Source organism: Erythrolamprus reginae, chromosome 2, assembly GCF_031021105.1.
Source record: "Erythrolamprus reginae isolate rEryReg1 chromosome 2, rEryReg1.hap1, whole genome shotgun sequence".
NCBI lineage: Eukaryota > Metazoa > Chordata > Lepidosauria > Squamata > Dipsadidae > Erythrolamprus > Erythrolamprus reginae.
Window position 1 is genome coordinate 25,318,061 of NC_091951.1, and position 15,800 is coordinate 25,333,860.

The 15,800-nt window shown below is 43.0% G+C and overlaps 1 protein-coding gene across 1 annotated transcript; it reads left to right on the forward strand.

Moving 5' to 3' along the window:
* Window positions 1-249: 249 nt before the first annotated feature.
* On the forward strand, window positions 250-15,151 carry LOC139160001 (zinc finger and SCAN domain-containing protein 2-like). Its single transcript, XM_070737492.1, has 2 exons — window positions 250-314; window positions 13,160-15,151. The coding sequence occupies exon 2, from the start codon at window positions 13,956-13,958 to the stop codon at window positions 15,147-15,149; it is 1,194 nt and encodes a 397-aa protein (XP_070593593.1). The 5' UTR covers window positions 250-314; window positions 13,160-13,955; the 3' UTR covers window positions 15,150-15,151.
* Window positions 15,152-15,800: the final 649 nt, after the last annotated feature.

Sequence of the window (15,800 nt, forward strand, 5' to 3'; positions counted from 1 at the left end):
GCAAAGGTCAGTTGCTAGAAGTGAAAAACGATTTGGTAGCATTTATACAGTGAAAACATATTGCAAGCCCCTTAGGAAGCAAAGGGACAAGAGTGTTTTTCTACCGCTATCAGGAGATGAAAGTCAGATAGGCAACATCTGTGCCTGAAATGTGCATAATGGAGGAGTTAAAACCATCGAATACTGAATTGCTAGAAAGGGTAGGAGGAGAAAAGAAAGTCAGAAGAACTTCCTCTTCCGGAAGACTCATGGGAGGAAGGTGTCCTGTAGAGCGGCTTTTGTGCTCTTCCGAGGATCGAAGCAGCAGCTGGAAAGTGAGTCGAGGGCAGGTGGGGGGAGAATCCGGGAGCAAGTCGGGCTGTTTGTTTTTCTTCCACGGCCTGGAAGCAGAGAAGCAACTGGGATTGAGCATGTCAGCTTCTGCTGCTGCTGCTGCTGCAGGTTCCCCTCCTGCCCAAATTTAAGCCCACTGGTGCTGCACGCTGTGAAAGTGGGGGCTGCAGTTTTCTAATGGTGGGAAGATTGAAAATGTCTCTTTCAAGTTAAGGTTGATTCTTTGGGAATGGCTTCCCTGCAGAGGTTGTGGCTGCTCCATCACTGGGGGTTTGTGAGAGAGTTGGAAGGAACCTTGCAAGCTTCTATTTTGACACCCTGCTCAAGCAGGAGACCCAATATCATTGCAGGCAATTGGTTAATTGTTCTCAGTGTCAGGAACATTCTCATTAGTTGTGGGCTGCTTCTCTCCTGGATTAGTTTCCACCCACAGCTTCTTGTCTTGTCTTCTGGTGTATTGCAAAATAAATTGACTCCCTTCTTCTTGACCCCTCAACAATTGGAGCATTACTGTCATGTCACCCCTAGTCCTTCCTTTCACTTGACTAGACATACTGGATTCCTGTAACCCTTCTTTATATGTTTTAGCCTTCAGCCCCTATTGGTCTTTTCTGCACTCTTAATGGCAGAGTGTTAGAAAAATTGCCCACACCCCACAGAGGGGGGCAATTTGCTTTTTAATGGGGGCAATTGGAACCTTGTTTAAACCAAGTTAATGGTCTTTTAGGCTTCCTCCTCCTGAGTAGGAGTTCACTTTTTGAATAGTAACAATTATATGTCATAGGGGTTGTGGGGCATCAGGACTTTAGAGATGCTTTGGTGCCGCATGGCCAAATATAGGTTGGGAACCACTGCTTTATAGTTTCTCTACACCTTTTTAAAAACATGGCAACTAAAACTAGTTGCAGTAATCCAAGTGTGATTTTACCAAAGCATTAAACTAACACTTCACATGATCTTCATTCCAGCCCTCTGTTAAGGCAGCCTAGGATTGCATTAGCTTTTGTGGCCACTGCATCACACTGTTGGCTTTTTTTAGTTGATTGATCACTATGGTAGGACTTCGAGATGCATCTCACAGTTACTGCTTTTGAGCGAGTTTGTACCTATTCTGTACCTTGCCATTTGGTTTTTCTTGATTAAGTGTACAGCCTCTTTTTTTTCTCCACTAAATTTCATTTTGTTGGAAAGGGCCCAGTGTTTAAATTTTATCAAGATTCTTGTATATGTTGAGTTTGTCTCTTGGGGTGTTAGCTATTCCTACCAATTTAGTGTTTTCTCCAAATTGTCCTCTGGGAGTTGGGTGGCATATAAATTCAAACAAACAAACAATGAGTTCCCCTTCTAGTCATTAATTGAAATTGTTTATGAAGATACTGAAGAATACTGAGACTAACATAGAGCCTTGGGGTACTTCACTGCTTACTTTCCTACATATATATGTAGTTCTGTTGACTTATGGTTGAATTGGAATGTCACTGGAGTGGTTGTGGAGAGTATTTTCTGCCCATATTTGGAGATGAGGAAAATGAGTTATATATTTGGCTTTGTACTGTTTTGTCGGGCTCTCTGGTACACTCCTCCCGAAAATTCACAGGTACAAATTTCAGACACACACACGTTTGAAAATTCAAAACAATGTTCTTTATAATGAAAATTCACTTAAACCAAGCCCTCTTTTGGTATAGCAAAGAGCACTGGTCTCCAAACAAACTGGTAATTGGTACAAGTCCCTTATCAGTTCTGTGATACTTAGCTTGCAGCTGTGAGGCAATTCACAGTCCTTCTTCTTTCACAAAGTGAAACACACTTTGCTCTGGTTTAGGTTCAAAGCGGGGGAAAATCAGCACACAAAAGGTCAAAGTCAGTAAAGCAGTCATGAAACACAAGGATCAGATAATCCTCCACAATGGCCAAACCCACAGGCTGCTATTTATAGCAGCCTCACTAATTACCACAGCCCCACCCAACCACAGGTGGCCTCATTTTCTTTGATAATAATCTCTCAATTGTTGTTGCCTATGCATCGCTCTCCGCATGCATGGCTGTATCATTAACTCTTGTTCTGAATCCAAGCAGGAGCTAGATAATTGATCTCCTTCTGAGCTGTCTGCCACACTCTCCTCCTCCCTGTCACTCATGTCTTCTTGGTCAGAGGCACCTTCATCATCAGATTCCATCGGGGGCAAAACAGGCCTGCAGCATGTGGATGTCTCCCTCACACCCACAGTCCTTGGGGGCAGGAGCAGGGCCAGAGCTAACCACAACGTGCACTATAAGAATTTGTGATTTACTCAAATCAACAATTTGAACTTGGACCTTGGTTGTATTCCATGTGTCAAATCAATCATGATTTATGTAAGAGGTTATTCTAACATCGTGGCACATATGCTTTTTCATTTTTTCATTTTTTTCATATCTACAACAATTTTATAAACAATTACATAAGATCTGTCTTACAATGAAAATAAGATCTGTCTTACATATTTTTGAATCCCAAAATGGCCTTATGGCCATGCACTCAAAAGCCCGATTGGGCTTATTATCAGGGGATGTCTTATTTTGGGGGAACTTGATAACGTTACTCTTTTCTTTGAATCTACTCCAAAGAAATAGCCAAGGAAAACTACAGCCCTATGCCTACACCTCCCACAAACTCACAGACACAGAGAGGTGTTGGGCCCCATGAGAGAAAAAGGCTTTTGTGATAAGATCAGCACTTGCCAGGTGAAGTGGGGAGTTTGACCAGGACAGTACACCTCTCAAACATAGAAACATAGAAGACTGACGGCAGAAAAAGACCTCATGGTCCATCTAGTCTGCCCTTATACTATTTTCTGTATTTTATCTTAGGATGGATATATGTTTATCCCAGGCATGTTTAAATTCAGTTATTATTATTTATCAGATTTGTATGCTGCCCCTCTCCGCAGACTCGGGGCGGCTCACAACAACAATAGTACAATATAACAAATCTAATTGTCAGCGTTCTAAATAGCACCTGAGAAATAAATCAAGTCCCATTCCAATTCTAAATAGTTCCTTGAATCCCACCTAGGTTAAGGTCCATCTTACATCCCCAACACCGACAAGTTCATCACGAGAGTCAGTCTGTGTGCAAGGGCTTATCAACTTCCTCTTCTCTTCAGTTGAGGCAGAAGAAACGGTGACCTTGGCTTGGAGAAAGGAATCTTTGGTTGTTTCTAGTAACTTTCCCCTCTGACTACTCACTACCCCTCCCATCCCCCCTTGTGCTGTGTCAAGCCAAACTCTCTAATTCCACATGAAGGCTTCAGCCTGACACTAATATTTAAAAAACATCTAAAACCCAACATTAAAACCATACAATACAAGCATACCATACATAAACTATATAACTATATAAGCCTGGGGGGGGGTTATCTCAACTCCCCCATGCCTTGCGATATAGCTGGGTCTTAAGCAATTTACGAAAGACAAGGAGGGTGGGGGCAGTTCTAATCTCTGGGGGGAGTTGATTCCAGAGGGCCAGGGCCACCACAGGGAAGGCTCTTCCCCTGAGGCCCACCAGACAACATTGAGCACCACTTTGCAAGTTTAATATGAGCTCTTACAAGTGTTCGATCGGATTCGGATTTACTTTTCCTCCACCGCTTCTCTAGATGTCTCTTCTGGCGTTTCAACTCCTGGAGTTCCTCGGTGAACCAAGGGGCTCTCCAGGGTCTAGTGCCACAGAGAGGTCACAACGGCGCAATTCGGTCAAGAGCCTCTGTCGCATCCCTATTCCAGGCCACAGCAAGAGACTCCGCCGAGCTGTGGACGAGTGAATCTGGTAAAACCCCAAGCGTCCTCTGAAAACCCTCTGGGTCCATCAGACGTCTGTGGCAGAACCATCTAATCGGTTCCATCTCCCTGCGGGGGAGGATTGCAGTCACAAAGTCAAGCCGTAGTAGAAAATGGTCTGACCGTGACAAAGGCAACGCATCTAGGCCCCTTAATCTCAGGCCATTACTCAATTGCTCCGAGAGAAATATCATGTCCGGTGCGTGTCCCCCCTCGTGAGTCGGACCCTGAACTACTTGAGTCAGTTCCATGGCTGTCATGGTGGCCATGAACTCCTGTGTTAACCCAGGGAACTCCACCGCCAACCCGACCACCTCCTTGAGCAGCAAAGGCAGGGCTGTTGACACGCAACTGGGAGGCAGGTACGTGAGCAACAATCCCACCTGAACCACTAAGTCCAACTTCACCAGGAGGGACTCACAACCTGCAATCTCGGCAGCAATGAGTCTATGTAGGCAAATAGTCTCTTTGGCTATAATAGCCACTTCTCCCCCCTATTCCTTGGGGCTGCAGCTGATGCCATACCTGAAACCCGGCTGGGCAAATTTCAGAGAGAGGAACTCCTCCCTCCGGTCCCAGCCAGGTTTCAGTCACACATACCAGGTCGGCTTCCTCATCCAGGATCAGATCTCGGATAAGGAGAATTTTATTTACCACCGACCTGGCATTGAGTAGCAGCAGCCTGAGCCCAGTGCCCAGATTACACTCGTCACCAGTACCCCGAATTGAGCTCATGGGGCCGGAACAAGGGATCACATTCAAGCAGCGATCCCTTCTTCCCCCAGAATGGCTCACCCCATGCCCCCCTCCATATCTGCCTCTGCCCAGCAGGACCGGAATATTCTGGCCCTCCGCCACCACAGAGATAGACACCCCCATTCCTCCTGCCTCTCCATCACCAGGCGGACTATTCTCATTTATACTATTTCCATTTGCCTCATACATAACATCCCAACCACCACAATTATTCATTCCATGCATACCTTCCCACCCATCCCAACCATCCATCATTAAAAACTCTCCCCAATAAATTAGCTAAAACATAAATTACTAAAACCTCTATAAAATAAAATCCCATTAATAATCAATACTAAAATGCCAGAATACTCTAGATTACTCTCTAAATTTGGCAGCAATAAATGTATTAATTATTAAATATTATTTAAAAATTATAAAAAAATTATAAAATGTTAAAAATATAGGAGGTAGTTGAATTCATTAGTCAATCAAGTCAGCAATAAAAACACCAAGTTATAAAAAGAGTAAATTCAATGTTCAGGGGGGAGTGTCTCAGTCCTGGGCTTAATAACTTTGTCCCCCAGGCTCTTTGGTGCTGGCTGCTGCCACCTGCTGGCAGTCTCAGGTCTTTTCTCTGGATCAGCTGTCATTTTTGCTCCTCCACTCTTACGGCACTCCCTGGCTCTTGTTGTTCGATCTGATGGTCTCTCAGTATCTCCGTTGTTCTCGGGCAGCATTTCCAACCCTCCAGTCCTTCAGCAACACCATATAGCCTCAATACGAACTCCATGTGGTCTCAGTAGAGTGCACCTCGGTCTCCTCCTTCCTCTCATCGGCCTCTTCCTTCACGTTTCTCCATCTGATAGACCTTCCGGCGCCGGGCACTCCCACCATATAGCTCCTCAGTGTCCTGGGTCCATCCGATGGAAGCATGGCACTCTCAGGCGTTGATCTTCTCTCGCCCTTCTCGCCCCTCGCTTTCTGGTCCGCACTCTCGCCTCTTGTTTTTCCCCTTCTGGTCCACATGTTCCGAGATTGTTACTCAGATCCCTCGAGATTAGGAGACCCCCTCGAGTTTAGCTCGAATTGGCTAATTTTCTCAGTTTTCTCGGGGGGCTCGGTTGGCTACCTCTCCCTGGCATTCGCAGTCTTTCACTTTCTTGCTCACCCCCGACAGCGTGACTCAGTGCCAAATGGTGGACGCCATTGTACCGCGTCTCAGCTGACTCCAGGCGCGTCCACGACCCGTACAGCTCTTATCACCAGGGACACTGCTGAGTCGGGGATCTTCAGAGGCAGAGACACTTTGCCTCCCCGGAAATCTAGAACAAAATTGCCGGGTCCAACTGATACACCCAGTGACCGGTTAAGTCCCACAGAGTTGGTCTTCTCCAGGTCCCGTCAACAAAACAATGTCGTTTGGCAGGGCCCAGGGGAAAAGCCTTCTCTGTGGCGGCCCCGGCCCTCTGGAACCAACTCCCCCCGGAGATTGGAATTGCCCCCACCCTCCTTGCCTTTCCTAAGCTCCTTAAAACCCACCTCTGCCGTCAGGCATGGGGGAACTGAGATATTCTTTCCCCCTAGGCCTTTACAATTTATGCATGGTATGCTTGTTTGTAGGGATGTTTGCTTTTACAATAAGGGTTTTTTAGTTGTTTTAGTATTGGATTTATATGATGTTTTTTATTACTGTTGTTAGCCGCCCCGAGTCTACGGAGAGGGGCGGCATACAAATCCAATAAATAAAATAAATAAATAAATATTTGAGATGTTATGCTGTAGTCCAGAGGAGCTGCAGCTTTCACCCTCCTCCTTGCTGCTTCTCCGGAACCGGAAACTTAAAGGAGAGGAAAATTAAGAGAATTTGGATTGGAAAAAAGTAGAGTATGGAAAACTCAAGGATACATTACAAGAAAAAACAAGGGAGATAATTTTTTATTCAGAAAGAAATCCAGTGATACCTCGTCTTACAAACGCCTCGTCATACAAACTTTTTGAGATACAAACCTGGGGTTTAAGATTTTTTTGCCTCTCCTTACAAACTATTTTCACCTTACAAACCCACCGCCGCCGCTGGGATGCCCCATCTCCGGACTTCTGTTGCCAGCGAAGCACCCATTTTTGCACTGCTGGGATTCTCCTGAGGCTCCCCTCCATAGGAAACCCCACCTCCGGACTTCCATGTTTTTGTGATGCTGCAGGGGAATCCCAGCAGCGTAAAAACAGGCGCTTCGCTGGCAACGCAAGTCCGGAGGTGGGGTTTCCCAGCGAGGGCAGCCTCAGTGAAATCGCAGCATCACAAAAACACAGAGGTCCGGAGGTGGGGTTTCAAGGACTTCGGTGTGTTTGCTATGCTGCGATTTCACTGAGGCTCCCCTCGCTGGGAAACCCCACCTCCGGATGTCCATTGCCAGCGAAAGGGGTGAATTTTGGGCTTTCACGCATTAATCGCTTTTTCATTGATTCCTATGGGAAACATTGTTTCGTCTTACAAACTTTTCACCTTAAGAACCTTGTCCCGGAACCAATTAAGTTTGTAAAACAAGGTATCACTGTATCTGGAAGTCAGTGGGGAGGAAAAACTCACTTCGGGTGCTAAGTAGGGCAAAGAGAGAAGCAGGCCATGTTCTGGCATTAAACCATGGCGAAGCCCCAAATCCCAGCTGTTCGGAGACTTGAAACTGACAGGAACCAGGTCAGATCTGCCAAAGAGAGGCACCAGTCGGTGATTGGGGGGGCTTGCACACCCCCCCCAGGGAGCCAGCACCAGCCTCTCAGTCAGCAGCTGAGGAAGAGGACCCTGTCATTAACTGGGATGACCACAATCGAATTGATGGACTGAAGAAATTGTGGATTGCCTGGATGACAAGATCTAAGCGTCTGTGCTGGAGAGAGATGAAGAATTGCTGAAGCTGGTGAGTGTTTGGCCGATTTAATGATTAAAAGAAGAAAATTAAAACTTAAAGGGAAACAAGTGGTTTCAAAATGGAATGAGTGGATATCTAGCAACTGGAAAGATCATAGACTTAAAGGAGCAGGATTAAAAGCCCAATTTTGAGGATTTCCTTACAACTGGCCTGGTGGAAGTTAAATTGACTGGAATAAATAAGAATTTGAAGGAAACATTTTATAGGTGTTAAGTGGATTTAAAATACAGAGACTTTTTTTTTTTTTTAAAGGTTGCCTCGTTATATTGGGAATTGACAATGTAACACTTTATGGAAGCATGTTTATGTTGACAGCTGGAGACTGACCTTGACTAGAAAAAGATATTTCGGAGTTTGAAAGAATTTAAAAGCAGTGTGTAACTTGCTATTGTGTTTGATGGTGCAATGTTTTGATGACAGAAGATAAGAGAACTTTTGAAATGGACTGGATTGGACTGGATTGAAATATATTGCTCAAAAAAATAAAGGGAACACTTAAACCACAGAATATAACTCCAAGGAACTCAAACTTCTGTGAAATCAAACTGTTCACTTAGGAAGCAACACTGGTTGACAATCAATTTCATTTTGTTGCCAGCCCATTCAACTTTGTACTGAACAAATTATTCAATGAGAATATTTCATTCATTCAGATCTAAGATGTATTATTTGAATGTTCCCTTTATTTTTTGAGCTTTGTTTACTGGATTGATAAAGAGACAATATGGACTTGATATTCAATACAATTTTTGTGAACTTTGTGAATTGTGAATTTAACAAAATGGATGTGTGTGTGTTTATGAAGAACTGGCTGGGATGTCAAAATACATTTATGAAGATTTTAAAAATTGTTTTTTGGACTTTAATAAGGAACACTTAGAATTAACAATGATGGGAAATGAAGATGAAGAAAAATAAGAACAAGATTATTACAGCCTCCAGGACGGTGCCTGGAGGCTGTTGGGGTCTGGATGGGTGTCAACAGACTCAAGCTGAACCCGGATAAGATGGAGTGTCTGTGGGTTTTGCCCCCCAAGGACAACTCCATCTGTCCGTCCATTACCCTGGGGGGGGAATCACTAACCCCCTCAGAGAGGGTCCGCAACTTGGGCGTCCTCCTCGATCCACAGCTCACATTAGAGAAACATCTTTCAGCTGTGGCAAGGGGGGCGTTTGCCCAGGTTCGCCTGGTGCACCAGTTGCGGCCCTATTTGGACCGGGAGTCACTGCTCACAGTCACTCATGCCCTCATCACCTTGAGGCTCGACTACTGTAACGCTCTCTACATGGGGCTACCTTTGAAAAGTGTTCGGAAACTTCAGATCATGCAGAATGCAGCTGCGAGAGCTATCATGGGCTTTCCTAAATATGCCCATGTCACTCCAACACTCCGCAGTCTGCATTGGTTGCCGATCAGTTTCCGGTCACAATTCAAAGTGTTGGTTATGACCTATAAAGTCCTTCATGGCACCGGACCAGAATATCTCTGGGACCGCCTTTTGCCGCACGAATCCCAGCGACCAGTTAGGTCCCACAGAGTTGGCCTTCTCCGGGTCCCGTCAACTAAACAATGTTGTTTGGCGGGACCCAGGGGAAGAGCCTTCTCTGTGGCGGTCCCGACCCTTTGGAACCAACTCCCCCCAGATATCAGAGTTGCCCCCACCCTCCTTGCCTTTCGTAAAGTTCTTAAGACCCATCTCTGTCGTCAGGCATGGGGGAACTGACACATCTCCCCCGGGCCTATACAGTTTATACATGGAATGTTTGTGTGTGTGTGTTTGCTTTTAATAATGGGGTTTTTAGTGTTTTTTAAATTATTGAGTATACCTACACAAATAATACATTCAAAAGGAAGAAAAGGAATTGGGGGAAAAGTTATTGGTACAAAAATAAAAGAAAGAAAAAGAAAAGATTAAAAGCGTAGGATTGGAAGGGAAATGTTTATAATAATGGAATATTTGAGACATTAAAAGAGAAGGGATGATTGACAGTGGAATTTCATAGATTTTTAAAAAGAATTATTTTATTATACCTAATTGTGTTAACAATATCAGGTTTTTTTTATAAATTTGTATAATCAGCAATAATTATTTTAGCTAAATGGTTTTTTATAGGTTAATAATTGTGTTAATTGAATGGTGGAAGGTCTTAAGCATAAAACGTATCACGAAAGACTTAATGAACTCAATCTGTATAGTCTGGAGGACAGAAAGAAAAGGGGGGACATGATCGAAAGATTTAAATATATTAAAGGGTTAAATAAGGTCCAGGAGGGAAGTGTTTTTAACAGGAAAGTGAACACAAGAACAAGGGGACACAATCTGAAGTTAGTTGGGGGAAAGATCAAAAGCAACATGAGAAAATATTATTTTACTGAAAGAGTAGTAGATCCTTGGAACAAACTTCCAGCAGATGTGGTAGATAAATTCACAGTAACTGAATTTAAACATGCCTGGGATAAACATATATCCATCCTAAGATAAAATACAGAAAATAGTATAAGGGCAGACTAGATGGACCATGAGGTCTTTTTCTGCCGTCAGACTTCTATGTTTCTATGTTTCTACATTAGTTTGTTATAAGATGGACTGAATTAAATTAAGTTTTGAATTAATTGAATTAAATATTGCTGTTGATACCAAAAAAGAATAAAGAAAAGAACGGAAATAAATTAGACTACAGTATAGTAGATCAATTAGCATTTAGCAATAGCATTTAGACTTATATACTGCTTCATAGTGCTTTACACCCCTGTCTAAGCAGTTTACAGAGAGTAAGAATATTGTTCCTAACAATCTGGGTCCTCATTTTACCGACCTTGAAAAAATGGAAGACTGAGTTAACCTTGAGCCTACTAAGATTCGATCTGCCAAACTGCTGACAGCCGGTGATCAGCAGAAGTAGCAGTACTGTACTCTTACCACAGCGCTACTGAGGCTCTATTGTTGGAAGGATATATACTGCTCAAAAAAATAAAGGGAACACTCAAATAACACATCCTATACCTGAATGAATGAAATATTCTCATTGAATACTTTGTTCTGTACAAAGTTGAATGTGCGCAACAGCACGTGAAATTGATTGTCAATCAGTGTCGCTTCCTAAGTGGACAGTTTGATTTCATAGAAGTTTGATTTACTTGGAGTTATATTGTGTTCTTTAAGTGTTCCCTTTATTTTTTTGAGCAGCCTATAATTTGAACAATTATTACAAAGCTGATTTAATATTGAAAGGATTCAGATGATTAGTGATATTTTTGGAATGCTATAAGATCTGTTTAATCAATGTTCTTAAAGGTATTTATACAAGTCTATATAATTTATAAGTTGGATTTTTTGTTATGGGGAATTTAAAATATTATTAATCAATTAATCAAGTTTTCGGAGAAGGCAGCTGCAACGACTCTGGAATAAGCCAGTGAAAGTGATCCCAGTGTTACTTGGCACGCTGGGCGCAGTGCCAAAGGATCTCAGCGGACATTTGAAAACCATCGGAATTGACAAAATCTCAATCTGTCAATTGCAAAAAGCTGCTTTACTGGGATCGGCAAACATAATTTGCCGCTACATCACGCAGTCCTAGGTGCTTGGGAAGCACCCGACTGGTGATGAAATACGAAATCTAGCATAGATTTGCTGTGTTGTATTGACATCATCATCATCATAATAGTAATAATTGCAATAGTAATGACAAGTATTTTTATAAATATGGAGAATGAGTTAAAATAAAATTTTAAAAAGTTAGAAAGTTGGAAGAGAGGTATGAAAGGGGGAAAGAAATTAAAAATTTAGGGCATCTAAAAATGATAGAATTAAAAAAATTGTGAGTAAGCATACCAATTGAGGAGTGGGAGAAATACAGCCTAAAATCAAGAAGCATAAGAAATAATGACTATTTTTGAAGATAAATTATAGCGATTAATTAGGAAGAAAGTTGAAAATTAGAGGTTATAGACCCACGCAACAAAATTAGGAGGAAGGAGGCAAAAAATACAGAAACTATTCTCGCGAGGGCAAGCAATTAACAACTCCTCGCAGCAAGAGTTTCTGTGCTGTGCAAGGTTTTTTCTGTATGGAGACCACCCAACAGACACACAAAGCTGTCAAACTCCAGTACTGGTAAGACGCTCATCTCATGGCCATCCAGCTCTCGCCTGCCTGCCACCCCATATTGTGTCCCACCACGAGACAGGCCCCTGTCTTGTTTTCAGGGAAACACGGTTTCTACAATTATATAATCTATCCCCAGCACTTCAAGATATATTTGATGATAGTCCCTTGCATTATTAAGAATTCTTGATTGACCCAGTTATGAAAGTGAATTTGAATGGATATTTGAACATGGATCTAGGTAGTCGTCTATGAATCTTAAATAATGTAAGTGATTAGTATTGGGACGTATTTGCTGTTTCATTGTAATACAGTGTTCCCTCGCTTTTCGCGGGGGATGCGTTCCGAGACCACCCACGAAAGTCGGATTTCCGGGAAGTAGAGATGCGGAAGTAAATACTTTGGCTACGAACAGTATCACAAGCCTTCCCTTAGCACTTTAAACCCCTAAATTGTGATTTCCTATTCCCTTAGCAACCACTTAGATTATTACTCACCATATTTATTTATTAAAGTTTATTAAAAAAAATATTTATTACAGGCGGATGAATGTTTGGCAGTGACATATGACGTCATCAGGCGGGAAAAACCGTGGTACAGGGGGAAAAACTGTGAAGTATTTTTTAATTAATATTTTTGAAAAACCGTGGTATAGAGCAGTGATTTTCAACCTTTTTTGAGCCGCGGCACATTTTTTACATTTACGAAACCCTGGGGCACATTGAGCGGGGCGGGGAGGGCTAAAAAAAGTTTGGACAAAAAAATTCTCTCCCTTCCTCCCTTTCGCTCTATTTCTCTCTCCCTCTTTCTCTCCCTTCCTTCCTCTTTCTTTCTCTCTCTCCATCCCTCTTTCTTTCTCTTCCTTCCTCTCTTTTTTGCTCTTTCTCTTTCCCTCCCTATCTCCCTCTATGTCTTTCTCTCTCTCTCCTTCCCTCCCTCTCTTTCTCTCTCTCTTGCTTTCTTTCTCTTGTTCTCTTTCTCTCTCTCTCTTGCTTTCTTTCTCTCTCTCTCGTTCTCTTTCTCTCTCTTGCTTTCTTTCTCTCTCTGAGCTTCGCGGCACACCTGACCATGTCTCACGGCACACTGGTTGAAAAACACTGGTATAGAGTTTTCGCAAAGTTCGAACCCGCGAAAATCGAGGGAACACTGTATATACTTTTTCTCTTTTTTCATATCATCTCTAACTATTTTATAAACAATAAAAGTTCTATTTTTCTTTGTACCTTACAGACAAAGAGGATGGCAATAAAAGCACTCGGGACAATTGAAAATAAGAATCAACCTTGAACTTTCTTTCAGAAAACCATGCATTTCTCCTCCACCTCCAGCAGCTGTTAGACAAGAGAGAGAAAATCAAGAAAGATTTCAAGCCTGAATAAACATTATGAAGAACTGAAGGTTACATGAAAAGTCAAAGGAGATTATTTTTCAATCAGCAAAAAAGTGAAATATTTGGAAGCCAGTGGGAGGAAAAGGTCAATAGTAAAGTCACTTAGAGCAGACAGGAACGCAGGCTTCTCCCTGTGAGGAAGAAAACGGCTTGAATGAAAGCACCACTAAACATTGTCCACATTTTTTGTGGAAAAGTGTCATAAATTTGCCTATTGTGGATAAAGAAGAGATTGCAATGAGGAGCTAGACAGGAGAAAAGCCGTACACACTATCCCAATGCAGCAAAAACTGGTCAGAATAGTTCCCTTGTGATTCATGGAACCACACAAGAGGGAAGTCACAAAAGTGCTCCCAATGTGCTAAGTGCTTAAGTGAGCATGGCAAGGTGGTGGTACACCACAAGAAACACATTAGGGAGAAAATATATCTGCAGACGGTGTGAACGTTTCCATAGAAGTTATCAGGTCATGAGACACTAAAGGACGCACACACAGGAATAACCCCATTTGAACATCCTTTCTGTGAGAAAGGTTTCAAAGAGAGAATTCCAGTCTGGTGAAGCACCCAAGACTCGCAAAGAATAGGATACATTTGAATGTGCTGACTGTGTAAACGCGTAGTCATAATTTCAGACATGCAACACCAAAGTATTCACATAGGAGAGAAACCCTTTGAATGTCCTGACTCTGGGAAAAGTTTTAGTGATAATTCCAACCTGGTACAACATCAGAGGATTCACACAAGAGAGAAACCTTTTGAATGTCCTGACTGTGGGAAAAGTTTTAGTGATAATTCCAACCTGGTGAAACACCAGAGGACTCACAAACGAGATAAACCCTTTGAATGTCCTGACTGTGGGGAAAGGTTTAGTCAGAGTTCCGACCTTGTTAAACACCAGAGGATTCACACAGGAGAGAAACCCTTTGAGTGCCCTGACTGTGGGAAAGGTTTTAATGATATTTCCAACCTGGTGAAACACCAGGGGACTCACAAACGAGATAAACCCTTTGAATGTCCTGACTGTGGGAAAAGTTTTGGCCAGAATTCCAGCCTGGTGAAACATCAGAGGACTCACACAGGAGAGAAACCCTTTGAATGTCCTGACTGTGGGAAACGTTTTACCCAGAATTCCACCATGATGCAACACCAGAGGACCCACACAGGAGAGAAATCCTTTGAATGTCCTGACTGTGGGAAAAGATTTAGTCAGAGTTCCGACCTTGTTAAACACCAGAGGACTCACACAGGAGAGAAACCCTTTGAGTGCCCTCACTGTGGGAAACGTTTTAGTGATATTTCCAACCTGGTGAAACACCAGAGGACTCACAAACGAGAGAAACTCTTTGAATGTCCTGACTGTGGGAAAAGTTTTATTCAGAGTTCCCATCTGGTGCAACACCAGAGGATTCATACAGAAGAGAAACCCTTTGAATGTCCTGACTGTCAGAAAAGCTTTAGTCATAATTTAAATCTGGTGAAATATCAGAGGACTCACACAGGAGAAAAACCCTTTGAATGTCCTTATTGTGGGAAAAACTTTAGTTATAATTCGAAACTGGTGACCCACCAGAGGACTCACACAGGAGAGAAACCCTACGAATGCCCTGTCTGTGGGAAAGGTTTTAGTGAAAATTCCAACCTGGTGAAACACCAGAGGACTCACACAGGAGAGAAACCCTTTGAATGTCCTGACTGTGGGAAAAGTTTTAGCCAGAATTCCAACCTGGTGCAACACCAGAGGACTCACACCAAAGAGAAACCCTTTGAATGTCTTGATTCTGAGAAAAGCTTTAGTCATAATTCCTGCGTCATGCAACACCAGAGGTAGCCTCCGCATTGAAGTGCGCGACCTGACAATGATCACCCACTGAAATGGAGCCTGCACTCTGAGATTTCCGCACACCCTCTATTTCCCATAGCGAATGAGCTGGGGGCACGAAAAGCACTTCCTGCTTCTTCTCTACCTGCATGCTGTTTCACCTCTACCTAGGTGGATCCAGCCACTTCCTGGGTGGATCCTGGGCAGGGCGACACTGCAACAACAGCTGCGACTGTGTCCTGCTGGCCAGCCAGGCATAACAACTCACCCCTGCAATAGGGTGGCCTCAGATAGCGACATCTTTTTGGCAGATAATTTTTCCTCTTTTTTGGGTGTGTGTGTGTTTGTATAGTGTTTGAGCAGCACATTTTCATGCCTGAGCACCTGATGGTGGTGGGTTTTGGATGATGGGCTTGTCAGGTTTCCATTGGGTTGGCGTTGTGGAACACAAAAATTTCCACTGACTGTCATAGACTACAAATAAGCAATGAGGAAACAAGGAGTAAAGTTTGCTTGCTGCATGAGTTACTGTACTTATGAAAAATAAAGGTGAGACAAGGTGAGTGCAAAATGTAATACAGTAGTACCTCTAGATACGAGCTGCTCTACATGCGAGCATTTCAAGATACGAGCCACGAGGGGAGAGACATTTCTGTTCTA

What these genes read in the sequence shown, in the direction of transcription:
- LOC139160001 (XM_070737492.1), top strand. Translation starts at nt 13,956, where the DNA reads ATGCAACACCAAAGTATTCACATAGGAGAGAAACCCTTTGAATGTCCT.